The sequence below is a fragment of the Pelodiscus sinensis genome, chromosome 11, assembly GCF_052426305.1.
Source record: "Pelodiscus sinensis isolate ZL-2025 chromosome 11, ASM5242630v1, whole genome shotgun sequence".
Lineage (NCBI taxonomy): Eukaryota > Metazoa > Chordata > Testudines > Trionychidae > Pelodiscus > Pelodiscus sinensis.
Genome location: NC_143062.1, coordinates 51,918,583 through 51,945,736, shown reverse-complemented (window position 1 = coordinate 51,945,736; position 27,154 = coordinate 51,918,583). Strand labels below are relative to the sequence as shown.

The 27,154-nt window shown below is 46.7% G+C and overlaps 1 protein-coding gene and 1 long non-coding RNA gene across 7 annotated transcripts in view; one reads left to right on the top strand and one right to left on the bottom strand.

Annotated features, from left to right (window-relative positions):
- The first annotated feature begins 945 nt into the window (after positions 1-945).
- On the top strand, positions 946-17,589 carry SLC25A20 (solute carrier family 25 member 20). Of its 2 annotated transcripts, none has more exons than XM_075938401.2 (9): positions 946-1,141; positions 4,129-4,221; positions 7,614-7,741; positions 10,319-10,409; positions 11,620-11,737; positions 12,942-13,014; positions 14,163-14,272; positions 15,645-15,769; positions 16,362-17,589. In XM_075938401.2, exons 1-9 carry the CDS (start codon positions 1,037-1,039, stop codon positions 16,422-16,424), a joined length of 906 nt encoding a protein of 301 aa, XP_075794516.1. In that variant the 5' UTR covers positions 946-1,036; the 3' UTR covers positions 16,425-17,589. The 2 variants fall into 2 exon arrangements, with proteins under 2 accessions (XP_075794516.1, XP_075794517.1); XM_075938402.2 differs by lacking the exon at positions 946-1,141 and adding an exon at positions 1,507-1,643.
- LOC112545292 (uncharacterized) overlaps positions 7,740-27,154 on the bottom strand; it is a 60,459-nt gene continuing 41,044 nt past the window's right edge. For all 5 annotated transcript variants that reach the window (XR_016350465.1, XR_016350466.1, XR_012906407.2 and 2 more), the window contains 2 exons: positions 10,575-10,789; positions 7,740-8,678 (listed from right to left, as the gene is read on the bottom strand). This is a non-coding gene — a long non-coding RNA (uncharacterized LOC112545292). The remainder of the gene's footprint in view (positions 8,679-10,574; positions 10,790-27,154) is intronic.

The following is a 27,154-nucleotide window of genomic DNA, read 5'->3' as shown; positions in this document are numbered from 1 at the left end:
TCTTGTGCAAGAACTGTTTTGCACAGGAGTTCTTGCACAAAAATTCTTGCACAAGAAGCCTGCAGTGTAGATGAGTTCAATATGACTTGGTTGCTTCCCTGGGATGAGAGGCTAGGCGGGCATAGGCAGGCTGGGGAGTGACTAACAGCTCTGTCAGAGACTTCTGGATTAGAGACCAATAGTCTCTGAAGAATTTCACATGTTCAACGTGGCCTTGACTGAACTAAAATTACTACAATAGAATCGCAAAGATATGAACATCAGAGTCATGGACTGACCAGTCTGCCAAACAGCATGTGAAACCTGACAATCAATTAGGCAGCAATGGAAACAAACATCCCCAAACAAATAGGCTATGGCTACGCTCCCAGCTTCTTGCGCAAGTATGGCTGTTCTTGCGCAAGAATCTGCAGAGAATCCACATGCCCGCTGCTCTTGCGCAAGGAAATTGACAGTATGGCATGGTAGGAGAGGGCTTCCTGCACAAGAGCTATGCTCGTTTTTAACAGGTGTAAGCCCTCTTGTGCAGGAGCTCTTGCACAAGAGGGCAGTGTGGACGCTCGGCAGGGATTTCTTGTGCAAGAGAGCCCTCTGGCTCAAATGGCCATCAGAGCTTTCTTGCACAAGAGCACTCCACACTGCCATGGGCGCTCTAGTGCAAAGGCACAGCCATAGTGTCCTGTCCCTGGCTTGGGGATGCTGAGCTCTGCAGGCCCACGTGTGCCTGGCTGCCTGGACCGGCCGCCTGCCAGGGAGCGGGCCGCGAGGAGGCGCGCCAATGCCAGCGCTTGCACCGGATCTTCCCGGGGGGGGCTCGGAGCGGGAGGCGGGTCGCGTCTCGCACCCGGCGCCGCAGCCCGCTCTCCCGCTAGGGGGCGTCCGCCAGGGCTACGGGCGGGGCTCGAGGGCAGGCCCCGCGCATGCGCACCGCGCCTCGGCCGCCCTCCCTCGCATCCCGGCATGCCCCGCGGCCCCGCCCCGCGCGGGACTGGGGCAAAGGTCAGCGCTCGGGCTCGGCTGCGCTCCCGCCGCCGCCATGGCCAAGCAGCCGCAGCGCGTCAGCCCCCTGAAGAACTTCTTCGCCGGCGGCTTCGGCGGCGTCTGCCTCGTGTTCGTGGGGCACCCGCTGGACACCATCAAGGTGAGGGGCGCGCGGGCGGGGGGGTACTACAGCTCCCGGCATGCCCCGCTCGGGGGCGGGGCTCCCGCGGCTCCCGGCATGCCCCGCTCGGTCACGTGACGCCGGTGCCCGCTCCTCCCCTTGAAGCCGAAGGCAGGGCTGTGCGGCTGCAGAGCGAGGAGATGGGTCATTGGGGGGGGGGGGGGAGCTTTCCTGGGCCGGCCCCGGCCTCAGAGCAAATAGGGGAGAAAATAGTCACAGCCAAAGGGGACAGTCAAAAAAGGAAGAGCTATGAAAAGGAGAAATCACGTTGCAGAACAGAGGGGGATGGGGGATGGGGAGGTAAATGTCTGTGAGCTAATGATATTAGAGGTGGTAACTGGGGAAGCTAGCTTTGTAATGGGTAAGAGAATTAGCGTCTTTATTCAAACTTAGGTGTAAAGTGTCCAATTTAAGCATGAATGACAGTTCAGAGGATTCTCTTTCAAGTGTGGTCTGAAAAGGCCTTTGAAGCAGGATGCAGGTAGTCAAGTCGTTGAGACAACGTCCTTTCTGGTTGAAATGGCAAGAAATTGTTTTTTCTTTGTGATCCTGTCTGATATCTGTTTTGTGGGCATTGATCCTTTGGCGAAGCATCTGAAACGGTGACTTGTGCGGCTCACTCCTGCGGCGCATGAGCCCCCCCCTCGGTGTGACGTTGTCCTCACAGCTCTCCTGCGGGGCCGGGGCAGCTTGGCGTTTGTGGGCGGCTGAGCGCTGCCCTAGTGGCTGCTGCCCCCACTGTCCAGCTCCACTAAAACACTCTGCGCGGGCTCGTCTTCGCCAGCCCGTGTCTGCATCCAGGCTGGACGCGCAGAGGTCTAGGCAGACAGCAGCGACAGCGGATCAGTGATGACTGGAAAGCGACAGTCCTCTCAGCTGCTTTCACTAGCACTGCAGACTGAGAGGAAGCAGGGATCTTAAGCCCCAGTAATGAATTGTTAGTGGTTGAGAGGGGGAAAGGAAGGCAAGTAAGTAAAGACTGGGGAACAACAAAGCGTGGGTGTCCAAACTCTGCCCTTCTCTAAAAAATCTGCCCAATAGAAGGCTGCCTTGGTGACCACCCATGAGCCAAATGGATAGACAGGCACTCCCTGAGCTATAAACATCAGACTTAGGAACGCCCGCATGTACAAACAAGCTCAGCTGCAGCCTCAGTCAGGGACACTTGTAGGATGTATGGGGCCCTACTCAGTACTATTAAACTGGTGCCCCTGTGCCTGACAGCCTTGGGTGAGGGAGTGGTGATTTTTTTAGAGATGTAATTTTATAATTTTCAACAACACACCAATGAAATATTTTTAAAACACATTTTAAATTATGGTCCTGTAGATAAACAGTAAATTCAGAAAGTAATCGGATATAAAATAAGGAAGAGACAATGGCAAATTAAATTTAATGTGGATAAGTGTAAAGTAATGCACATTGGGAAAAATAACCCCAACTATACGTACAGTATGATGCGGGCTAATTTGGCTACGACAAATCAGGAAAGAGATCTTGAAGTTATCGTGGACAGTTCTCTGAAAACGTCCACACAATGTGCTGCAGCGGTCAAAAAGGCAAATAGGATGCTAGGAATTATTAAGAAAGGGATAGAAAATACGACACAGAATATCTTACTGCCCCTGTATAAAACTATGGTACGCCCACATCTTGAATACTGTGTACAGATGTGGTCTCCTCACCTCAAAAAAGATATTTTAGCCTTGGAACGGGTTCAGAAAAGGGCAACTAAAATGATTACGGGTTTGGAACGGGTCCCATATGAGGAGAGGTTAAAGCGACTGGGACTTTTCCGTTTAGAAAAGAGGAGACTGAGGGGGGATATGATAGAGGTATATAAAATCATGAGTGGTGTGGAGACAGTGAATAAAGAAAAGTTATTTATTAGTTCCCATAATAGAAGAACTAGAGGACACCGAATGAAATTAATGGGGAGCAGGTTTAAAACCAATAAAAGAAAGTTCTTCTTCACACAGCATGTAGTCAACCTGTGGAACTCCTTGCCAGAGGAGGCTGTGAAGGCTATGACTATAATAGAGTTTAAAGAGAAGCTAGATAATTTCATGGAGGTTAGGTCCATAAAAGGCTATTAGCCAGGGGATAAAATGGTGTCCTTGGCCTCTGTTTGTCAGAGGCTGGAGAGGGATGGCAGGAGACAAATCGCTTGATCATTGTCTTCGGTCCACCCTCTCTGGGGCACCTGGCATTGGCCACTGTCAGCAGACAGGCTACTGGGCTAGATGGACCTTTGGTCTGACCCAGTACGGCCGTTCTTATGTTCTTATGGCATCACCATTATAGTCTGTGACTATGATGTTCTAAAGTAAGAGGCCTGTATTATGTAATATAAAATAAGAAAATGACAGTGGCAACTGGCAACTCTAGATTTCTCTTACTGTACGTTTCTGTGCTGTTCCTTCGGTGACAGTCGAAACCTCGTTAGTTAATTAAACAAACCATAAGGATTGGCAGCGGCGGATTTGGGGCAGGGAGAGCGGGGCAGCTTCCCCGGGCCCCACGCTTGCAGAAGCCCCGTGCATGCGCATTGTCAAAGGGGGGGAGCCCCCGCGAAATTGTGCTGCCCGGGGCCCCGCGGCGCTCTCATCTACCCCTGAGGATTGGCTAAGATAAACTTTTTTTCTAGCAATACCCAACATAGCAAACTGCTTGGGAATTTGCTTGTCAAATCACACTTATACTAAAAGGCAAAGAGCGTCTTGAAGAACAATGCATTGCAAAGTTGATCCACATTGTTCTTCAGGTAATATCCACATCTTCATCCATATTAGGGATGTGAATGGTTAACTAGTTAACCAGTAAGCATCAGCCCCACATCCACTGCCAGAATTATGATGTCTGGCAATAAAAACTGTGACTTTAATGTGACTCTGGAACTAATCCTGAAAAAGTTGTGTATCTTAAAAGAATTAAAAATTCTTGGTTTTTTTTTACTTGTTTTACAGGTCAGACTACAGACCCAACCAAAACCTCTGCCTGGACAGTCTCCACTCTATTCTGGGACCTTTGACTGTTTCCAAAAGACTCTTGTTAAAGAGGTACTGTATCCTGGCACTTGCAGTGCCTGCCAAAAATGTCAGTTGCTCATGTACGTCATTGGAGTGGAACTGTCTGGGGATCTGCCTCCCCCAGACTATAAGACTCTCAATCAAGGTTATCAATTCAGATGGTTCAAATTCAAATTTTTCATCGCATTTGTGAAATTTGAGAGGAGAACTGGTAGAGGGAGATTGTAATCCTTGAAATGTGTGATTTGATCTTTTAAAAAAAAAAAGTCAGAAATGTGGTGGTGGTTAAAGGTTATAATGAGCATGGGCAGTTATTCGCTGGCTGTATTGTGGTACGCACTGGATTTTGATGCCATTGCTATGGAGCGCTCTTTGGAATGTCTCTGATTTCTTCTAAAACCCATAATTCCCTCTGACAAGCAGAAGAGGAAGTATTAGTTCAGATCCATAGATTTTTTTTTTTTTTTTTGAGTCCAGAAGGCATCACTGTAGCATCACAGAACTGTAGAGCTGGAAGGGATCTTAAGAGGACTTCTGAAGAAGTGCCCACAAAAGCACATGATACCATCAACATGTTTTGTTAGTCTTTAAGGTGCTGTTATTTATGTTTTTCCAGTTACAGACTAACTTGGCTACCCCTCTGAAATAGTTAAAATAATGGATTTCATCAGGCTCTGCTATCTTGAATAAATATAATTTATTTAACCTGTTTTTCCCTGTTCTGGCCTGCATTTCTTCCCCCTTGCTGTTGTTATGTGTGTCTGGAATCTGGTCACAATTAATCCTTTTTAGCAAAGAGTGAAGCAAAAGAGCCATTTAACACCTGAGCTTCCTTCAAGTGATCCATTATTAGCTCTACTTCCTACTCACCAGAAGAACTATACTTTTATTAATTTTTCTCCTGCTCTTAATATATGTGTAAAATCTTTTCTTACTGCTAGAAAGAGACATGAAAGGCAAAATCCCTACAACTTTTGCTACTTTGTATTCTTCCTTAGCAATTTGTCTCTGTTACAGGGAATTGTGTAACATTAAAGAGTTCTCTTTGGAGCCATATTGACTTCTTACTATTCTTGGTATATTTCCTTTGCATCAGAATAGTTTGCAGTTGTGCCTTTTAATATTGTCTGACTGAAAAATGATCAACTCTCCAGAACTCCTTTTTCCCTTGGGCTCAGATTTTTATTCCCTTTTATCCTTACCTCTCAGCCCTGACTTTAATGGATTTCAGAAAAGCAGACTTTGCCTTTATTCTTCTGCTTTCACTCCTCCTTTTCCTCAGAATTGTGAAATCTATCATTTCATGTTCACTTTCATCCAAAATGCCTCCCACCTTCAGATTTACCATCAATTCCTCCCTCTAAGTCAGAATTGAGTCTGAAATGGATGTTCCGTTTATTTTCTGCACCTTCAGAAACAAACAGTTGCCCGCAAAACATTCTAAGAACTTACTAGAAATGTTGTTTTTTGGCCTGTTACTTTTCCAATTGCTGTCCGGGTGGTTAAAGTGCCCCATTACTTTGGAATCTTATGTTCATTTCTTTTGACTTTGTGTAGAACACAGGCTGTTGAATTTCATCCCAGTGACTCCTGCACAATGCCTGTATGTGTGGCTTTTAGAAAGGTGTCCAGTCTCCATTTAGTCTTTCAATGGGAGAGAATCTACTGTGTCCCTTGGTGAGCTATGCCAGTGATTAATTACCCCCCATTGGTTAAAAATTGTGCTTTATATCATATATCTTCAACTTCCAATCATTATTATGCCTTTGTCTGCCAACTGACAGAGCACTGTGATATCCGAAAACTTCCTCCATTCGTGAACTCTTGTATTCTGTGACCAAGTCACCTCTTAACCTTATCTTGGATAAATTAAATTGAGCATCCTCAGTCTCTCACTATAGAGGAATCTTTCTGGATCTTATATAATTCATGTAGCTCTTCTCTGTACCTTTTTCTAATCCTTCCTGAACACCAGAACAGGACACAATATCCACTAAAAATCTCACTGTTGCTAAGTACAAAGGTAATCCCTACCTCCCTACTCCTCCTTCATGTTAACTATTCTTAGCTGTATAAGCAAGTAAAGTCTTTCCCTTTTTGGCATCTTGTGGAGGCCCTCTCGGTACCCTCCTTGTGTTAGCTGGCCTGTCTCACCCTGAGTCTCTTGTACACAGGTGCCAGCCAGTGTGAGGAAATGTGTAAGAATGAGTTGAAATGACTGGAGGCAGGGAATGTTTGTCATGCTGTAAGTGGCCTTTGACAAGTGGCTGTTGGCTTTCCACTTTCATCCTAGCATTCAGCTTTGTCCTTCTGACCCAGTGTTGCTGTGTTTGGTTATTGCCTGACAGCAGCAAATAGCTTTGTGCTGTTGTTGCAGGCCACAGAACATCAGCATGATGAAACTAACTGCTTGAGGAGGAAGGCAGGAAGAAATGGAGGCTAGTGGGAGCCTGTCAAATTAGAAGATGACGCTTTCCATAGGAATGTTTACAGATTCCAAGGCCAGAAGGAACCATTGTCATACAGAACTTCCCCAAAATATTCCCTATAGCGACCTCTTCTGTTGTACCCCTTTTGTACCTCCAGAGGTGTCTATGACCAGAAGAGATGGGGGGGAGGGGAGAGTTGATGCTGTCATTTCTGTCACAGAAAGTGGATTTTAAAACTATTAGTTCTATATGTGGAAATTGACCGTCATTTACAGGCTTGATACATGTTCCGTAATATCTTAATTTTATGACAAGTTGCTTCTTACCTCTGCTTCCAGAATCCTATCCCTTAGGGTGGAGGAAGGGAAGTGAAAGGGTTAAATAGTCAGTCAAATCTATCTCTGCTGCAACTCCATTGAAATCAGTTGCCTTACACCAGGGAGGAGTCAGGGCCATTTGAATTCATGTTCAGTGTCAGGATTAGACTGAAATGTTGCCTTCTGAAGACTTTAATACAGCACATGTTTATGTATGTATGGTGTGAGCCATGGACTGAGCCATGCATGTTTCTAACAGGACTGTATTTAAGGTAGTCACCAGCTACTTTATATTTGGGGTGGCAGAGAGCTGAGCCAATGCTGGTGGGGAAAGCACTGGAGTGGAGCAGTGGAGGCAGGAAGGCAGTTACCTGGAGAGTAAGAAAATCTCTTAATCTAGTGCCATTTTAGTAGGTATAGGTTTGGGGAGTCTTCCTTTCTGTGCCCCCTCCTCTCACCTGGGCTAGCAAGAACAGGTCTGACTTCTCCACAACCCTTCTGGAGTGTGTTTTAAAACTATACCATTGTAAATCCCTTTTATTCATGCACCTGGCTGCCTTTGCTGTCATAATCTTGTATAGTAACTTGCTTCTTGATGTGTTGAAATACTTATCCCCCTGAAGAGTTCTGCATGCAACCTAACTAACCCCCTGTGATAACCTGCTGTGTCTTCCAGGGAGTGCGAGGTTTGTATAAAGGAATGGCAGCTCCGATTATTGGAGTGACTCCCATGTTTGCTGTGTGCTTCTTTGGATTTGGTTTGGGGAAAAGACTGCAGCAGAGGAACCCTGATGACATTCTGACGTGAGTTCTGAGTTATTTGGGTGTGTAGCATACCTTTTCTACAGCTCCCAGCCTGCTGTGTGGAATTACACATTGTGTTTTGGTGTAAATGTGTCTCCTCTTTGGATTATAAATATATATTTTTTTAAATTCCCCCTCCAAAGTGGTGGTAGTACTCCTAAAAGCATGGGACTCATAGCACAGGCTAAAAACAGACAGTAGGGGGCAAATATTGTGCAGCTCCCTTCCTGTGCAGAAAGACAGGGCTATTCAAGAACAACCGCGCTGTCACTTGATCTTAGTTACATCAAGCTAACGACTTAGAATAGCCTTGCTATTAAGGAAATCTGAATGGAAAGCTTACCTGTATATTCCAGGAGAGCCATCTGACAGACATGGTGGTCACGACACGACCTTTCCTTCCTGCTGATGATCATCGGGACTCCTACTGCATCCGCTCAGTAGGCTAGATTAGGGAAGGTTAGTAGTTGCAGGAGGATTCCTCTTCCATATGACTGAGGAGGCAATTCTACAGTCAGCCTCTGCTTCAGTCACACTTTGGAAAAGTGACTTCTTCGAACAAAAATTTTCCTGCTTCTTTTTTGGCCCCAAGCTGGAATCTGAGGAAGGCTGTTAGCTGTGACAGGGTATTTGTGAATAAGAAGTTTTTTTAATTAAATAAAAATGATTTATTTCTATTTGAAATAACTTGCAATAGATTTAGTCTTTTTAATAAGATCCAGTGTCTGACACATCGGAAGAAAAAGGGTGTTAGAAAACCAAGCAAGAGGATGAATAGTATGCATGAATGGTGCAGAGTTTTCAAACGGAAATGGCACGCCACACGTGAATACACTATACTTGTGTGTATTTGTTCAAGAGCTTTGCTCACTCTAATGTTCCAAATCATCACGGTTCTCTCCAGTTTTCTTATAAATCGGGAAATTTAAAGCAACACCTGTAAGGGAGGAAATTGAAGCCTTGATTCAGAAAAGCATTTAAGCACATGGTATCAAAGTCAGTCCTTTAGTGCAGTGTTTCCCAAGCAGAGGTCCGCGGAACCTCGGGGTTCCACAGACCATCGTCAGGGGTTCCGCGAGACATCGTGGAATAAATTAAAAAAAAGTGCACACAGTTTTTTTTCTTACAATGTAAGCTGACATATATATATATATATATATATATATATATATATATATAACAGCTCCTTACAAATACATTTTCTTGACAATAATTTAGCAGTAATTGAATTGTGCTCCCCGCCGTTAACTTTTTCTGGCCAAGCAAACATTTTCACAGGTAGGGGTTCCTCGGGATATGAAAAATTATTTTAGGGGTTCCTCCATGAGAAAAAGGTTGGCAATCACTGCGTTAGTGCTTTGCTGAATTGGGTTTGAAGACTAATGGGTCTAGAGCTGTGGTTCTTTAACTTATTTAAAGAACGTATCCCTATTCTTTGGGGATGGTGGACCCTTTATCACTGAAGGTTCTAACAGCTTTCTGAATGGTATCCTTCCTCCTTAGCAATCTATCCACTGACTTTGATCTTTATCTACTCAGGTTTAGCACCCTTTCTCCTGATACTTTATGTATAGATGTAGAGGGGTGGGCGACAAAGCATCTTTCTCTCTCTCCCTCCTCCCCCTCTTTCCCTTCTCCTATTTATTTCGAGTTTTCTTATCCCCTAGTCATAACTCTGGTCATCTGAAGAAGTGGGCTGTGCTCACGAAAGCTCATGATACCATCTACATGTTTTGTTAGTCTATAAAGTGCTACCAGACTATTTGCTTGCTGTTTTCCCCCTATTCTTTGTGTCTAATTGTTTAGACTCCATGTCTCTTCTTCCCCCTTCCCCCCCACTCCCAGCTCTGATGGCAGAGCAGCGGTCATTGGCCAGGTCAGGCGCCCAGCTCTGAAGGCAGGACCACGCCCACAGTAGCACAGAAGACAGGACTATGTAGCACTTTAAAGACTAACAAGATGGTTTATTAGGTGATGAGCTTTCGTGGGCCAGACCCACTTCCTCAGATCACAGAAGTAAGGGTTGCAATGAGAGCTGTTATTTGTCACTTTTCACAGCAGACTCAGCACTCCATTGCCACCCTACTGTGTTGCTGCCGCCACCTAGAGATTGTCAGCTGGAGCCCTGCCACTCTCTCCTGGGGAGGGGAGGGGGAAGGAGCTCTGATTGTTGGCCCCTGGGCAGTGAGGCTCAGCCAGTTACCCTTATTCAACCCCCCTCCTGTCTTGGGTGTGCACGGCCCTTCTGCATAAGCCCGTCATCCAAGGCAGAGCTTTTTTTTCCATTTGTTTTTAAGTGCACAGCAAGGAAGCCTGCCCCACAGATGGGCCCAATGACTTGGTCGCACTCTGTATCCTGTAGCATAAAACTTAAGCACACTGAGTAAGACAAAATAGTATGAAGGTACCAGAGCCAAGGTATCATTGCTGAGGGAACCATAGCTTTGGATTGTCAAACTCTTACACATTTATCTGTAAAGTTTTCTTAAGTCCTTTCCTGCTGACTACGCTTACTAAATGCCATGTTTCTTGGATTGTTTAAATTGGGATATTTATTTTCCTGTGTTCTCTGTGCAGATATCCCCAGCTGTTTGGTGCTGGCATGTTATCTGGAGTGTTCACAACAACAATCATGGCTCCAGGAGAGAGGATCAAGTGCCTTTTACAGGTGAGATTCAGTGTGTGGAGGAGGAGGAGAAATTCCCACCTTTAATTTAGGACTATTGTCTGATCTAAAAAGATCTTGCTAGGAAGTTATACTCCTAATTAGTATAGTCATTCTGCACTAAATTAAAAAACAAACAAACCACCTTTCAGCAGGGCTGAGGCATACCTTGATGTGAGTCAGTTTATACCGCCTTCTGTTGACAATCCGTTTGGTAAATACAACGGCACTTCTGTAATCAGCCTGGGATACTAGCTGACCTCTTGGGCACTTCAGAAATCTGGAGAGTATCTCATCTTATCATGTAATCAAAGCCTTTATAGCAGCATTCTGGTCTGTGAAGCTCTTGCATGGTAAAGATTTTGGCCCGAGTTCCCTGGAATCTTATTTTAAAAATATATAAAATGAGTCTAGTGACCATGAACTTTCAACCAGTCACAGCTCTTGGTTTTTCAAACCCTGCTGGGAAATGCAAATTTGAACAAATGAAAATACTGTCTGTGCCAGATCTTCTGATCTCTACCCTCTCTCACGCTGATTGTGGTACTTCTTAGTCTTGTAGTGGATGTTAGACTTTGATTCCAACATGCAAAGCATTATCACATAACATCTATTACTCGTAAATATTGTCTTGAGTTCTAGGTCATTATTTTGGGGTAAGATTACAATCAGTGTAAATCTGGAGTAACTTGACTGATTTCAGCTGTTGTTTCAAACTTAAACTGGTGAAAATTAGATAGGCATTTGATCTAGCCAGTGCATGGTTCAGTAAACACAAGTGGAAGCAAATCCTTTTCAGTCTGGGTCAGAGAGAAATTTCATTAAGTGTAAACTATGCAGTGGCGTAACACAGAGGGGAATGAGTTTTAGAGGGATTTTGGGATTGTGAGCTCTGGGACAATTTCTGATCAGAGACTGGCCTTCCTTTCCACTGGTGTTTTTGCTGTGAATCTCTGGAGATACATTGGCCTAGGGATGTCTGCCAATTAAGGAAAGACTGTACCATAAAAGGGAGGGCAAGTGAGCTGGGAATATGGTGACTTCACATGCATTGTACCAGTTTGTCTGTATATCAACAGGAGCCCCGTGGCTTCTGCTTATATGAAAAGGGCTGAGCTGTTAACTTCCTCTTGGCAATTTAACTTCAGAAAGCACAAGTCTTCCAACTTATTATTTGGGTTATGCCTGGTAAACAATCACTTTAATTCTCCAGATCCAGGCTGCTTCAGGTGAAATTAAATATGGCGGCCCAATGGACTGTGCGAAACAGCTGTACCGTGAGGCTGGAATTCGAGGCATATACAAGGGAACTGTGCTCACCCTCCTGAGAGGTACGGACAGTAAATGTATTCTAATAGTATCCCTGCAGGAAGGGAAACATCGGAACAAAACTGACCCAACATTGTAAATCTCACTCTGGGACACTGAGAGATGCTCTTGTATTTTCACAGCACCCCTTGTCTCAAGCAGATTGAGAACTGAGACGAGGATGCATTGCAGTCTCTGTGGGGATGGTGGGAGGGGAGGACTAGAGGGGTAAAAAGAGAATGAGGGGAAAGGAGCAGCACTAGAGATGTACGTAAGAGGAGGCAAAAACCGATAACATCGCAGAGCAGATGGTCTAAGAACACAAAGATAAAACAGGAAGCTAGCTTTTCCTTAGCTTTGGGATGGGATTTATACACATCTGATGTTGACTAACTGTGATGGATTGATTATTGAAAGATACAATTATATTGAATTACCCTATCTCCCTGCTTGAAAGTGTTTTTGGTGAGGAGGAAAAGTATTTTGTGTGTCCATGTTCCTTGCCTTCTAAAAAAACAAAAACAAACCCCCAAAACCAACACACCTATAATGAAAAAATTCACGTCCCAGGGGTGTGATTAGAAGTATATGTATATGCTTTTTCCCCTGAATGAGATTTAAATATACCCCAGCTGGGGGCAGTGATTTCACGTGAACATCCTCAAATAGAGAAACTTGAGGCATTTTGCGTTTCCACCGTCCGATGAGACAATCTGTTCCATGACCCTCATAGGACTGTAGCAGCTAGCAGCATGGACAATATACCTGATAGGGCTTGAGCACTGGCTGCATCAGAACATAAAGCAGAAAATCTGGTTGGAGCAAACTGACTCTGCACAGGCCACAAAGCCACTGAGCCTGGTCTCCAGTTTGGAGCTTGCCTTGCAGTCAAGGTAAGGGCTGACAGCCAAGAAACAATGTGACTAGAAGGGCTAGTGACACAAAGGTTCATGAACAGGTGTTTCTGAAGCCTTGCCCTTTCTCCTTTTGACAGCGTTCTTGCTGTTTGGGCTAGACAGCAGTTTGCACTGGAAGGCTCAGAAAGGAAACTTAATGGTACTTGCTGGCATTGCTAAGGCTGGTGCAGAACAGTCCCTAGTGGTGGCTGCTGATGAGTCCAGAGCTTCTAGGGTTGAATGCCTCCTCTACTCTTTTTTTCCCTGGATGTGGAGGTGATCAGGTGTCATTTTTCCCACTTCTTAGTCTCTTTGTTGTTCTTTCAACTAGATGTTCCAGCCAGTGGAATGTACTTCATGACGTATGAATGGCTGAAAAACATTCTGACCCCTGAGGGGAAGAGGTTAGTTAAACCCCAAGTCAGGGCAGTGCTGACTTTCCCCAGACACTTTGTCAAATTTTCCTGCACCAGCAAATGGCTAGAGAGCAAAATCACAGCAGTAACTGACCATGTCTTTGGAGATTGCTGAGCAGGTGGCCTTCATTGGCTTTCCCATTCAGTTGACTCATCTCACTGCGGGATTGGATTGATTGCTGAACAGTGTGAAGCACTCCCCTTAAGAGCACAGTTAGAAGAGCATTCAGTGCGAGACGTGCCCCTGCTGAGTGCCAAAAACTGGTTTTTCAGGCCCCCTTGTCTTGTCACAGGTATGAGAGCAGTAGGAGTCCGGCCTTTTGACAGCACATTGTCACAAGTTTCTCACTCTGAATTCCTAGCCTACAGTGCTTCTTCTCAGGCTGGGTCTGTACATTGTAATGTCTTTTCTCTCTTAGCCTTTATATATAAAGCTTCGAGGCAGACACCTTTTCAATTCCTTATTTCTGCGCATCCAGAAATATAATTTATGCTATCATGTGCCGAAAGTGTCCATCTGCTATGTACATTGGACAAACGTCTCAGTCACTTCGCCAAAGGATCAATGCCCACAAAACAGATATTAGATAGGATCACAAAGAAAAAACAGTTTCTTGCCATTTCAACCAGAAAGGACGTTGTCTCAGCAACTTGATTACCTGCATCCTGCTTCAAAGACCTTTTAAGAATACACTTGAAAGTGATAGAAATGTAGCCGTGTTAGTCTGGGGTAGTTGAAGCAAAATGCAGGACAATGTAGCACTTTAAAGACTAACAAGATACACTTGAAAGAGAATTCTCTGAACTGTCATTCATGGTCAAATTGGACACTTTACACTTAAGTTTGAATAAAGACTCTAATTATCTTACCCATTACAAAGATAGCTTCCCCAATTATCACCTCTAATATCATTAGCTCACAGATATTTACCTCCCCCCCCCCCCTTCAAATCTGAAATGTGATTTGTCCTTTTCATATGTGTTCATTTTTTTTTAAATTGTATGCTTTGGTATATATGGTTGTGACAATTTTCTTCCACTATTTGGTCTGAGGAAGTGTGTCTGGCCCACGAAAGCTCATCACCTAATAAACCAGTCTTTAAGGTGCTACATAGTCCTGTTTTTTATTTCCTCAGTGTCAGTGACCTCAGCGTGCCTAGAATTCTCTTTGCTGGGGGCATGGCAGGGATCTTCAACTGGGCTGTTGCTACTCCTCCTGACGTCCTGAAATCCCGCTTCCAGACTGGTGAGTCAGATGTCAGCTCTCTGAGCTGCACAGGATGTAGCATTTCTGAGGCCTGGGTGGACCACCTGACAGAGCAGCCCATGGGTGGGCAGAACAACAGAAAAAAGGCAGCATGGCCTAGCTGGACTGGAACTCAGGAGACCTGGCTTCTAGTCCCACCTCTGCTACAGCCTTACTTGGTGCTTCATCTGTAAAGAGCCACCTCCTTTGCAAAGCTGTCGTAGAGTTGTGCTGTGAGGTGGCATTTATTACAGCTATTCCCCCTGAAAGCATTTACTGATTTCAGATGAGGGCAGGCTTGCGCTGGTTGAAGCAGGTAATATCTAAAATAAAGTCGGGGCGCAGAGACCACCAGAGGGCCTCTCGGAAGCCCTTTCTTTGTGATGGGCAAATCTCCAGGCATCACAGAAATACTCTGCACTCACTCCACAGAATTGTAGTAGGGTCAGCCCAGCCCTAGGGGAGAACAGACATTGGAGTTTGCTGGCCTGCAACAAAGGCTACTGAGGTGCTTGTTGATTCCTTTGGCTCTCCTCCCAGAGGAACATCCCTGTACAACAGGGCTAGCCTTTGGTTCTGCCTTGCATTGACAAGCCTCCTGTATCAAGAACATAGGCAGAGCTTCTGGCCGTGTGTGTCCAACAGCGGTTGCTGATGAAGGAAATCTTCTGTTTTGTTTGGTTTTTGTTCCTTGCAGTTTAACTTCTGTGATGCTGCCGAGCAAGGGAGCAATAGCCTGAATGGGGTCTAGTAGAAGGTTGCAGCTCCTGCTCCATGTCCCAGCTGTGGTTTGTGACCCACAAAGGGTTAGTCTGTGGCACAACTGGTCAAAGGCTTGCAATAGTAATACTTCCCAGTGGCACATCACAGGGACAGCTGCTTTGTTTCTTCAACAGCTGGACAGATGTGTGTATCAGCACTGAAATGGAGCCTGTAGTTTTCATTGGAAAGCCACAGTGATTCTTGGCTGTAGTGTGTGGGAGGAGACTCTCTGAGAATCAGATGAGTGTTGCTTCTCACATTCCAGCTTTATTGATTAATAAACCCCTGACTCTCCTCCCTGCCAGAGCTGTTCGTGTGATCAACAGTAACAATGCTGGATTGAAGCTCCGAGCCTTCTAACCCTCTTTTCCAAATGACCCCATTCTTATTTAAAACCATGACAGTGCTGGTGAGCACATGACTCCTGCTCTCTGGGTCTTTGATCTTTTTGAGTCAGTGACATACTGTCCTCAAAACTATCCTGTCCTTGAAATAATTTACTTGGGAAATAATGCTTATGAATTACGTGGAAGGCTTCAGCATAACCCTTAAAAGTGTCAGCTGGCTGCACTCACAGACTTTAGAAGGCATGTTCTGCTTCTCTCAACAGCTGGTCCAGGGAAGTATCCCAATGGTTTTAGGGATGTGCTGAGGGAGCTTATCCGCGAGGAAGGAATCTCATCTCTGTACAAAGGATTCACAGCTGTTATGATCAGGGCCTTTCCTGCTAATGCTGTAAGTAAACCATGACCTCTAGTGAGCTACAAGGAGCTGGCGTCATGCACCCTGCCTACTGGTTGCCAAGGAGACATCTAGCTCCGTGATTCCAGACTGTTTGACTCTTGTGCTGTCTCACTAGTGCTGCTGATGTTAGAGCATACCCCTCTGGGTATAGGGTGTGGGAGATCTCTTTCCAAGCTTTTAAAATCCTGGCTCAGATCTCTGTAGCTGGGAAACTAACGTAGGCTGTAGGGCTAGCTCTAACAGAAATAGGGTCACAGGCTCTGCAGTCAACCCTTCTTGGTGTTAGCACAAAACTGAGTTATACATATCCAACCCAGCTGGCAGCATTTTGAATCTGCACCTATTTAAATGAAAGGCTCTAACAGATGACAGTGAAGATGAGCAATTCTGCCTCTGCTATAGAGGGACACAGTAAAATCTTTACTTCCTGTTCAAGATAATTGATATTGTGAGAGGATGGAGAAAATAAGATCATGTTTGCAGTTTATAATGCTGCTGTGCCCCTCAGCTTTGAGACGACCTTTTCACACACTCATAGCTTTGTGTGCATAATGCTCATCCTTATGTTCTGTGTCTGTTCCAGGCCTGCTTCCTTGGGTTTGAAGTTGCTTTGAAGTTCCTTAACTGGATTGCACCAAGTGTTTGAAGACTAGGAAATGCCCTCCTGGGACAGTAAGCAAGGCCATGGAGCTGGATTACAGGGATGACCTGAGAAAGCACAGGAATGATGAGTTTTCCAATCCACATTGCCTTACTCACACCCTCTGGGGGGTGTAATAGGTGCCATTCTGAACCCAGAGCCATAACTCTGATGCAGAGTTCTCCTGAGGAGTAGGACGTATGAAAACACTTACCAAATGCACCATAGCAGTAATGCTGTTAATAGACACCTATTGCTATTACCCAGTGGGAGTCCCTAAGTACTTCCTCTGGAAGAAGGGAAGACTCTCTTAATTTCTTTCTTTACTAAAGAAGCAGTTAGTGCTGAAAATGTCTTTCAGACTAGCAATTACCAGCCAGCATGCACTTACAGTCTCAGGGTATATATAGCTTGACACTTGATTGCAAGTGTTGAGGTAAGGGACTGTTTTCCATCAGTTATAGATACTGTCTTATCCGCTGTTAGCACGTTGATGGTGCCTTTATTTGATGTGCCTGTAATGGGGGGGAGGGGGATGTAGACCAGAATAGATTTTAGCTAAATGATATTAATTCAGGGGTGGGGGAATAGGGAGAAATGATAACACATTATGAAGGACCTTGTATGGTGATGACCTTGGACTGATGGTGCACTGTGGAACTAAGTGAATTATGCCCGTATTCCTTAACTAAGCACCACCACCACAGTTAGCAGAGAAACAAATTATAACTGATCTTATCCGTCTTCGAAGTCCTTTCTTCCCCCTCTGAAATTCCTGTGGTACTTCCTGGTTCGTTGACTGTATCTCAGCACACAACTTTACAAACCCTGTATGATTCACTGCAATCTATATTTCATCTGATGTCCCTGAAGAATGGTTTCTGGGAGATACTGGCCTAGTAAGTACCAGGGGGATTTCCAGGTGGGAGGAGACCAACTTATTTTGGTGTTGAATTACATCTCTAGCTTACTAAATAGGGACAGTCAGCCCTGGGTCTGTGTTTGCTTCTGCTCCTCAGCATTAAGAGATCTTGTTAAACAACCGATTTGGAGTTGATGGGATTGATACAAGGGACAGGTAGGACATTCTGTAACCTGTTCCAGTTGTGAGTAAAAATAATCCTGTCTTATCAGGACTCAATAAAGATTGCTGCTGCACAGCTAGAATGCACTCTGCCTTTTGGTGTGTGGTTAGCATATGCAAATGACATGCAAATATTCCCTTATACTTAATTCTGAGATCATCTTGCCTTGAAGTCAATCCTGCAGACAACTTATGTATAGGTGGATAGCCTGACTTTGGCGGCGTTAATTCCAGACCTATAGACCTGCCTCGGTCTGATACAAACCATTGAAATGTGTGCCCAAAAACTGAACTAGACAGCGCCTGAGTTTTCGTGTGTGTGTAGTGTCGCCAGTGATAAGTTAACTTGGGTTTTACGGCTGTTTTCTCACGGCGGGAGGCAAACAAATCAGCTGTGCCAGGTGTGGGAGGAGTGGGCTAGGGAGAGAGTCCCGGCCTAGATTCCTCAGGAGGCACCAAGGGAAGGTAGGGCTGAGGAATAAGCGGTTGCCCCTGAGCAGGCCCACCAATGCATACCATTCAGTCACCATGCTTTCCATTCATGATGCTGTCTTTGCCAGGCTCCCTTCTCTTCCCTGCTTCTGCATCAGCAGCTCGGGACCCTGCTCCTCCCTCCATTTCTCTTGTAGGGAGCAGAAATGTCTTTTGTTTGTTTGCAGGGGTGGGGAGGAGTGAGTGGACCTTCCCCTTGTTTGAAGAGCCCCACAGCTCAGGGCTACCTCCGCTTCTCCCTCCAGCCCAGGATGCTCCCTCCTCTCCCTTCCCCCAAATATCTTGCTAGTCCTTGCACCTTAACTCTGTAGCCTCTCTGCTCCTGGGAAGCGAGAAAGGGACGGGAGGAGCCCAGAGCTGCTGTGGAAGGCAGATACAGCTTTCCTTGTCCTGCTGCTGCTCCCTGCTCTGCCAAACACTGCTTGAGTGCTCTCCAGAGAGAGGGAGGGAGCATGGCCTCCTGTGAGGACTGTGCCTTGTGATGCCACATGTGGTCTGACTCTGAGACTGACCAGATCAGTAAAGTCACTGACTTTCTCCTCTGCTGGACTCTGGATTTGTCCAAGTGCTACGGACCGTGCTAGCTGAGCCCCATGTACTTGCTGGCTCTTGCAGCAGAGACCAATAGCAAGTTACAGACGGGGTTCACTTTCCATTGTTGCAGATGAGTGTGAAGGTAGGTTTGCGAAGGACCGTGAGGCCGTTAATAACCCCATGTATCACTAATTACCAGTAATTATCAAGACATTTGCACCTTGCAGAATGCTCTGTCGAGCTGGATACTGACAATGTTACTTGCTGGGGTCTGAGCGAGGAGAAACCCAGGTTCAACCTCTTCGGTCCGGCCCTGCATGAGGGAGTTCGCCAGGGCAGGTCAATCCCAGCCCCACTGCTGCCAGCCTCTGGGCTCTCCCAGGAGGCCACTGGCCCCCACTCCCAGGCTCCCTTTCGGCTGCTGGCCCAACTGGACCCCCAGGCTGGCTTCAGCCCTGACTACCAGCCCCTCTGCTTCCAGACCCCCAGCCAGCCCCACTCCCAGCTGCTGGGCCTCTCTGGTCCAGCAACTGGCTCTTCCCACACTCCCCAGTCGTCCCACCTACTCCTAGGAAGGGACCTGTCCCACTCCTTGCGTAAGCAGCATTTAGAGACCTGGGCAAAGTGTGCCCTGCTACTGGGCCGTGGCCAGTGGGGCCATTGTAACATCTAGAGCATGTTGGACAAAGATGGTTTGAAATGGTTTCTCTGATGGATGGTACCGTTAACTCTTCCTTACAGGGACTGTGGAAAGCTGCTTTTCTGAGTGAGTAGCCAGCTGGACTCATGCCCCCTTCCGCTGCCACAGAAACTGCCTGACCCAAACACTTGTGAAGGGAACAAGCACAAGACAACTAAGAGTAGGAGTCACTACAGGAGATTCACATCAACTTCTGCAAAAGGAACCTATTTGAGATGGTTGTTTCTAAGCCATGAGTGAAGGACAGCTAGGGATTCTGGGCATTTCCCCCTTAGTCCCCCATTTCTAATCAACTGACGCAAAAGCCTGACCTTAACAGCCTGGCTGGTTGTGCCTGGTAAGCATGGAACTGAGGTCAGCTCCCACGGAAAGGAAAGGTCAATGGGCTCTTCCAGCCAGAGGAGGCAGGTTAAAGCCGCTGGCACTGTGATCAGGAAGCAAAGCAGTAGGGTTCCTACCCGGTCACATGCAGTTTTATAACTGTGCTGCCTGTCGGCGGTAGCAAAGAAAACCTGCATGTAAGCAGGGATGCAGCATATGTTTGGAAGTTCAGCCATCTTTATAATGCTGGAGCTGTTGGTTAGTGACGGACACTGACACACCACTTATGCCTGATCTGTGCAATTATCTCTCAGAAGGGAATGAGAAGATCACATACGCAGCGAGAAAGCGCAATCTAAGTGTAGCCCAAGGTCCAGTTGCTTCAACAGCAGCCCTGGGAACAACAAGCTGCGGCATGTTGCGAGAACTTCCTGGTTCCTGATAGTCTTTAAAGTGCTGCACAGTCCTGTCTTATGTTTGTGCTAAAAGCAGCAGAGGGGACAGCCTAACGAGATGGTTTATTAGGTGATGAGCTTTCGTGGGCCAGACCCACTTCCTCAGATCAACATGTGGAAGAAAATTGGCACAACCATATATACCAAAGGGATACAATCAAAAAAAAGTGAACACGCATAAAATTGATGAATCAGATTTAAGAATTTTATGTGTTCACTTTTTTTGATTGTATCCCTTTGGTATATATGGTTGTGCCAATTTTCTTCCACATATTGATGAGAGGAAGTGGGTCTGGCTCACGAAAGCTCATCACCTAATAAACCATCTTGTTAGTCTTTAAAGTGCTGCACAGTCCTGTCCTTTGTTTCAGCTAGACCAGACTAACACGGCTGCATCTCTATCACGCTTTTAGCACAGTCACTGCTGGGGGCATACAGGCTGAATGCGGGGGGGGGGGGGGGAGAAGAGAGGGGCTGCTGAACTGTGATCCTGTTCTATGCTTTTTACAGGTAGGACCAGAAAGGGCTACAGAGGAGCCCTGGACTTGGTTGTTGTGGGGCTTAGTCACTGTGGGAGTTAGAACACGTGGTAAGGGGGCTGTGCTGTAGCCTCTGCCCCCAGCAGGATCTCGGGAGGTACTGAACTGGGAGCAGCAGGCAGGCTGCAAGTAGAGAGGAGGGGCTGCTGAACTGTGATCCTGTTCTATGATTACAGAAAAAAGCCTGTTTCGGGTGGTTTGCCTGAGAGTGTCTGGTCTGAGGTGCGCACACACACACACACACACACACTACACAACATGGAGCACACCAAGGAGCCTCAGGCCTAGCCTCCCACAGTTGTGTACACGTCACAAAGCTTCCCCTATGCTGAATAACTTCATATTGGGCTAGTGAACAGGGGGTTGACCCATCCAGCTCTCCCCTGGGATTCTCAAGGCTCTATGCCTTTCTGACCTTTCTTTTTCATCCCTCTGACCATGCTAGTATTCTGCTGCTTTGTTTTATCTGCTTCTACCCTTATGGTGCTCCTGCCCTTTCAAATGTGTAACTTTAAATTTCAGACTGTTTCCTGAATTCTCTTTAAACTCCCCTCGCTGTGGAAAAAGTTTACTGCAACAAGTGAGAACTCTCATATGCAGGTTTATGTGCCCATTAGGTCATACTTCTGGAGTGAGATACAGTAGGTAACTGGGTGGTGTCTCAGCAGTTCATCATGACATCACTGTGCTGCTCAGATGGCTACAGTGGCAAAGACTTGCCTGCTTGTTAGGACAGAATGCCTGATTCCATTGCAAAAATGCATGCAATTTGTCACTAACGACTCTACCCCTGTCCAGTCATTACTTTACTTGTAACACATTGGGGACTGACTCACTGTTGTAACATTCGGACTCACTGAAGTCAGCCCTCTGATGGATGCTGAAAAGAGCAATCAGAAAGGAAGTGGATTTGCGCCCCAAGGAATGCTGAAAAAGAATAAATGGTAATGATGAAAAGGCCCTATCACAGGACACTGGCAATCTAGAGAGAATCAGGGAAAAGGATGCTCTGCTTCTCTGGGCCTGTTTGACTTACAGCGTGATACACGAGCAATTACCCATACAATATACAATTTAGGACTATGTAGCACTTTAAAGACTAACAAGATGGTTTAAAGTGCTACATAGTCCTGTATTTTGTTTCAGCTACACCAGACTAACACGGCTACATTTCTATCAATATACAATTTAGTGAGAGACAATACAGGCAGTCCCCGGGTTACAATATAGGGACTGTAGGTTTGTTCTTAAGTTGAATCTGTATGTAAGTTGGAACTGGCGTCCAGATTCAGCCGCTGCTGAAACTGACCAGCGGCTGACTACAGGAAGCCGGAGGCAGAGTTGCTCTGCCCCGGGCTTCCTGGAATCAGCCTCTGATCAGTTTCAACAGCAGCTGAATCTGGATGCCAGTTCTGACTTGCATACAGATTCAACTTAAGAACCCCAGGCGTCCCCAAGTCAGCTGCTGCTGAAACTGATCAGCGGCTGATTCCAGGAAGCCCCGGGGTAGAGCAACTCTGCCTCGGGCTTCCTGTAGTCAGTGCTGGTCAGTTTAAACAGCAGCTGACTTGGGGACGCCTGGGGCAGAGCAGCTGGGGTGCTGCCGGGTTGGTTCAGTAGCGCCCAGAGCGGTGCTGCAGGACCAACCAGCAGCACCCCAGCTGCTCTACCACAGGCGTCCGGAGAAAAGCCTGGACTGCTGGGGGGCGGGGGGCGTACTAGCTGCGCCCCCCCCCCCCCCAGCAGACCAGGGAGATGCGGGCGGGGGACCAAGATGCACCATGGGTCCTCCGCGGCTTTGCTCTGCATCTCCCTGGTCTGCTGGAGACCAGCAGACCAGGGAGACGGGGAGCAAAGCCGCGGAGCATGCCGGCAACGGGACAGCCGCGGCACGTCTGGGCTGTCTGCTGCCCGCGTGCTCCCTGGCTTTGCTCCCCGTCTCCCTGGTCTGGGGAGACGTGGAGCAAAGCCGCAGAGCACGCGGGCAGCGGACAGCCCAGATGCGCCACGGCTGTCCCGCTGCTGGCGTCCTCAGAGGCTTTGCTTCCCGTCTCCCTGGTCTGTTGGTCTCCAGCAGACCAGGGAGACGGGCAGCAAACTCTATTCGTAACTGCGGATTCGACGTAAGTCGGATCCACGTAACTCGGGGACTGCCTGTATTTACCTTTCTGTAGTGTATCTATTACAATGGGATCTTCAACAGTAAGTACAATGCAGTGTCTTTATCATATGAACTAAGGGTGTTAAGAAATGGTTAATAAGCTAATTGAGTAGTTGATGGAATTTCCATTGACTACTCGATTAGTCGATAAGGGGGGCACTCACTGTTGCTGTGGCTCTGCATTTTAAATGTAGTATATTTAAAGTGTGGAGCTGTAGTGGGAATAGTTCCTGGGGCGGCATGAACCAGGATTGAGCAGTCCTGCCTCATGCCAGCTCTGGAACTGCTGCAGCTCTGCCTCCCCTGCTCCCCACCCCTACACTGCGGAGATGGTGCAAGGGGGAAATTGGCTCCCCCCCAGCATTGGCTCCTGCATCCCCCCACCCTTGCTGACTCTGTTACAGAGGCAGCGAGTGGAGGGGAAAGTGAGTAGTCAAGTAGTCACTTGACTACCTGATAAACCTAGGCTTATCGGGCAATTGACTACAGGCAGTCCCCGACTTACGCGGATCCGACTTATGTCGGATCCGCACTTACGAACAGGGCTTTCTCGCCCCGGAGCTCGCAGGCAGCAGTCCGCCACCTCGACCTCCGGGGCGAGAAAAGCTGCTCCCAGTGCCCCTGGTCTGCTGGGGACCGTCTCCAGCAGACCAGGGGCACCGGGAGCAAAGCCGCAGTGGCGGCGGGTCCCGCGCCAGAGCAAAGCCTCAGAGGCACGGCACCCCGCCGCTGCGGCTTTGCTCCCCGTGTCCCTGGTCTGCTGAGGGGGGGGTGCAGCTAGTGTGCCCCCCCCCCCCCCAGCAGACCAGGCTTTTGTTGTGGACCCTGGGGCAGAGCAGCTGGGGCGCTGCCGGTTGGTCCCGCAGCGCCGCTCTGGGCACTACTAGACCAACCCGGCAGCACCCCAGCTGCTCTGCCCCAGGCGTCCTGATTCAGCCGCTGCTGGTCAGTTTCAGCAGCGGCTGAATCTGGACACCAGTTCCGACTTACATACAGATTCAACTTAAGAACAAACCTACAGTCCCTATCTTGTACGTAACCTGGGGACTGCCTGTACTTGACTGGTTGCTTACATGCCTAATATGAACCGCACGGAGAGGCTGGGTTGTGTTATGCATTAACTGTGGTCTCTGATGTTAAAACTCAAAGCACACAGAAGTGAGGCCATTGTTGCAATCACAGAACTCCTAATTAGGGCAAACTCTTGATGAAGCTAGTGGTGGTTTCTACAGGTGAATGCCAAGTTTTGGATAGAAGCCATACACGTGAGAGAGGTAAAGACCCATCAAGGTATGTGACCTATCTTGTGGGAGGTAAGTGCAGGACAGCTCCTGCAGCAGCACTTTCAAGTACTCTGTTTAGTCCTTTTTATTTATTTACTAGAAGATTTTCCCATTGTTGCTCAGGTCCTTAACTAATTCATTTTTGTTTTTTGGAAAATAAAATGGTGAGGTGGGGGATGATGGGTTCAGGGTGCAGGTTGCTCCGGGGACAGAGGACAAACCCCATCCTTCTCTCTCAACGCAGCAGCTTGGGACCAGGTGAGAAGTGCCGCTCCATGGCCCTGGAGCTCCAGCAGGCACAGCCGGGGAAAAGGTGCATGTCCTCCGGGTGTGGCAGGTTCAGATTCGTCCACCCTCTGCACTCCCCAGCCAGAGTGAGGAATGCAGAAAACTGCATTTTCCCCTGGGAGAACAGCCAGCAATGTGTGTGGAGCTTCAGGCTCCCCTCCTCCTGCCCTCCCTCAATGGCACCTTGGGGTGGGAGTCTTGGAGCTGAGGCTGTCCCGGACGGCCAGCCACTTTCACCTGCCTGGTGATTCTGTACAGTTTTATGCATTCCTGTACTAATGGGGGGGGGGGGAGCTGCAGTTCTCCTGCATACTCCTCAAAGGGCACATGGGATACCTGGGGCTAGGGTGGTCCCAGACAGCGACTGCACCCCCAGCCAGCCCCTTTCACCTGCCTGGTGAATCTGTCTCTTCTGTATAGTTTTCTGACCATCAGTCCCACTCCAGGCACATCCAAGTCCTTACCTTGCTTTAACTTATGATAAGAGAAGCTATGTACTGAATTTAGTGATCCTAGCTCTTATTGTTTAGGAAGAACAGACAGACTCATGCACAAACTCAAATATATAGATTTTTAACATCCTTGTCCATCTGAATTTTGTTATAATTATTTTGTAAGTTTTAGCACATTTGCAATTTGCACATTGCAAATACTGTAAACATCAGCAAGAAAGCATTAATTGTTGCAAAAATGAACTCATCCCAGATAAGAGATTAATTCTTCATTTCTTGGAGTGTAACCATGTCCACTAGGAAGCACCAGGAAGATTACCAAGGGTCATTTGATAACAGGTATCCAATACTTTGTGATGTGTGGTTATCAACTGAATCCCAGTACAGTCTGGCTTAATAGCTGCCCCAGATATGCATAAAAATCTCTGCTTTCAAAACAATTTCTCCTACATTTATAATCTTTCAACCTCATTCTCTATTCTACCCAGACGAGTGCAAAGTGAAACAATGCCAGAAATGTTATAATAGTACAAACTGATGTTGGTCCTCTTCTCCAAGTCAAGTCCTCTGGTTCTATATGAAGAGAGATTAAAGAGACTACGACTTTTCAGTTTAGAAAAGAGGAGACTAAGGGGGGATATGATAGAGGTCTATAAAATCATGAGTGGTGTGGAGAAAGTGAATAAGGAAAAGTTATTTACTTGCTCCCATAATATAAGAACGAGGGGCCACCAAATGAAGTTAATGGGCAGCAGGTTTAAAACAAATAAAAGGAAGTTCTTCACACAGCACAGTCAACCTGTGGAACTCCTTGCCTGAGACAGTTGAGAAGGCTAGGACTATAACAGGGTTCAAAAGACAGCTAGATAAATTCATGGAGATTAAGTCCATCAATAGCTATTAACCAGGATGGGTAAGGAATGGTGTCCCTGGCCTCTGTGTGTCAGAGGGTGGAGATGGATGGCAGGAGAGAGATCACTTGATGATTCCCTGTTAGGTTCACTCCCTCTGGGGCACCTGGCATTGGCCACTGTCGGCAGACAGGATCCTGGGCTAGATAGACCTTTGGTCTGACCCAGTATGGCCATTCTTATGTTCTTATGATAATTTGTAGGGCTGTCAATTGACCTGCATTAACACCTGTGATTAACGCAGGACAGGATTAAAAGGTAAAAAAATTAACCTGTTAATTGCAGGCATTAATGCTGCACTGCCAAGGGGCAGTGCAAGCGGCCTTGGGGATCAGCTGGAGTGCCCAGGTGATCCCCAACTCCGCATTGCAAAGCCCCTTTGAAGTGCACTGTCTTTACACTGTCTCACTTTTCCTATTAAATAAGAACCCACTGTTTGGCTGAGTTCGTGCACCTCAATCCACTAACAGTACTGAGCTGGTGGGCTTGACTAATCCACCCTGTTTAATGGGTCTGTTGAAATAGCTGCACTCAGTGTAACATATAGAGCAATATTCTGAGCAAATGTTACTGAATTAAGTTTATGTGTAACTGGCCCAGGGACTGCATGTAATTACAGGGAGATGGGGGCAAGAGCTCTCCAGGGCATTAGAACGGTGGGGGTGATTTAAGCAAGTTCACTCAGGTTGCAACACCTCCAGAGTGCTACCAGCACCTGGAGAGAGCTCACATTTACTGGCTGAAAGTGGATTCTTCAGGGGCCAACAGACAAAGGACTTTTGTTTCAATACCCTGTATTAAAACTGACCCAGGTTCTTCACGTCTTTTTTTATCAAAAGATATTTTGCCCAAGGGGATCCCGCAATTCTTCCTGGGAAGGGCTAGAAGGACTTGGCCTAGGCTGTTCTCTTGTTCTGAGGAAAAGGGGTTATGAGTATGCAACCACAGTAAAACATCTTGTTTGCAGGCCAGAGCCCTTGTTGGAATCAGGGTTATCTCTAGGGTAGATTTTATATAGTACTTTGTATATAGTGCTTTTACCGGAAGAATAAATGTACTTGCTTAGAAGTGTGGTAACTAAACTGTGTCAATTGTTGTTTATCGTTTCTGAGGTGGTATGTAAAGCAAGCCTGTTCTTGCTTGGGAATTTGCAGTGCAGGCAGGGAGCTGTGCAGGCTAGAAGTGCCCACTCAGGAGGAAGAGGATGTGTATCTCACTCAAGCAAGGCAATGGCTAGAGAACCAGAAGCTTAGGAAAAAGTGTCTCTTGCTGGACCATAGAGAGGGAAATACATGTGCAGATGCCATAAACTGTGACACCTTGTTAGAATTTACATGGAATAAGAAAAGATGACATTGCATCTCAGATGATTAGAAGAAGATTTTGTAACAAGAACGATAGCCTTGGTTCGTCTTCATTTTGTCTGTGGATATGATTGCATATTTCTCCCACAAATCATTTGTTTTCATTTACTGAAATAGAGGTTTAACACCTACAGGAGACCCTCATGATTCAC

Bases quoted from the DNA above. Each gene is read 5' to 3' on its own strand.
- SLC25A20 (XM_075938401.2), top strand. From the start codon at position 1,037: ATGGCCAAGCAGCCGCAGCGCGTCAGCCCCCTGAAGAACTTCTTCGCC. The intron at 1,142-4,128 runs GTGAGGGGCGCG...CTTGTTTTACAG, and splicing joins ACCCGCTGGACACCATCAAG to GTCAGACTACAGACCCAACC. The intron at 7,742-10,318 runs GTGAGTTCTGAG...TTCTCTGTGCAG, and splicing joins AACCCTGATGACATTCTGAC to ATATCCCCAGCTGTTTGGTG.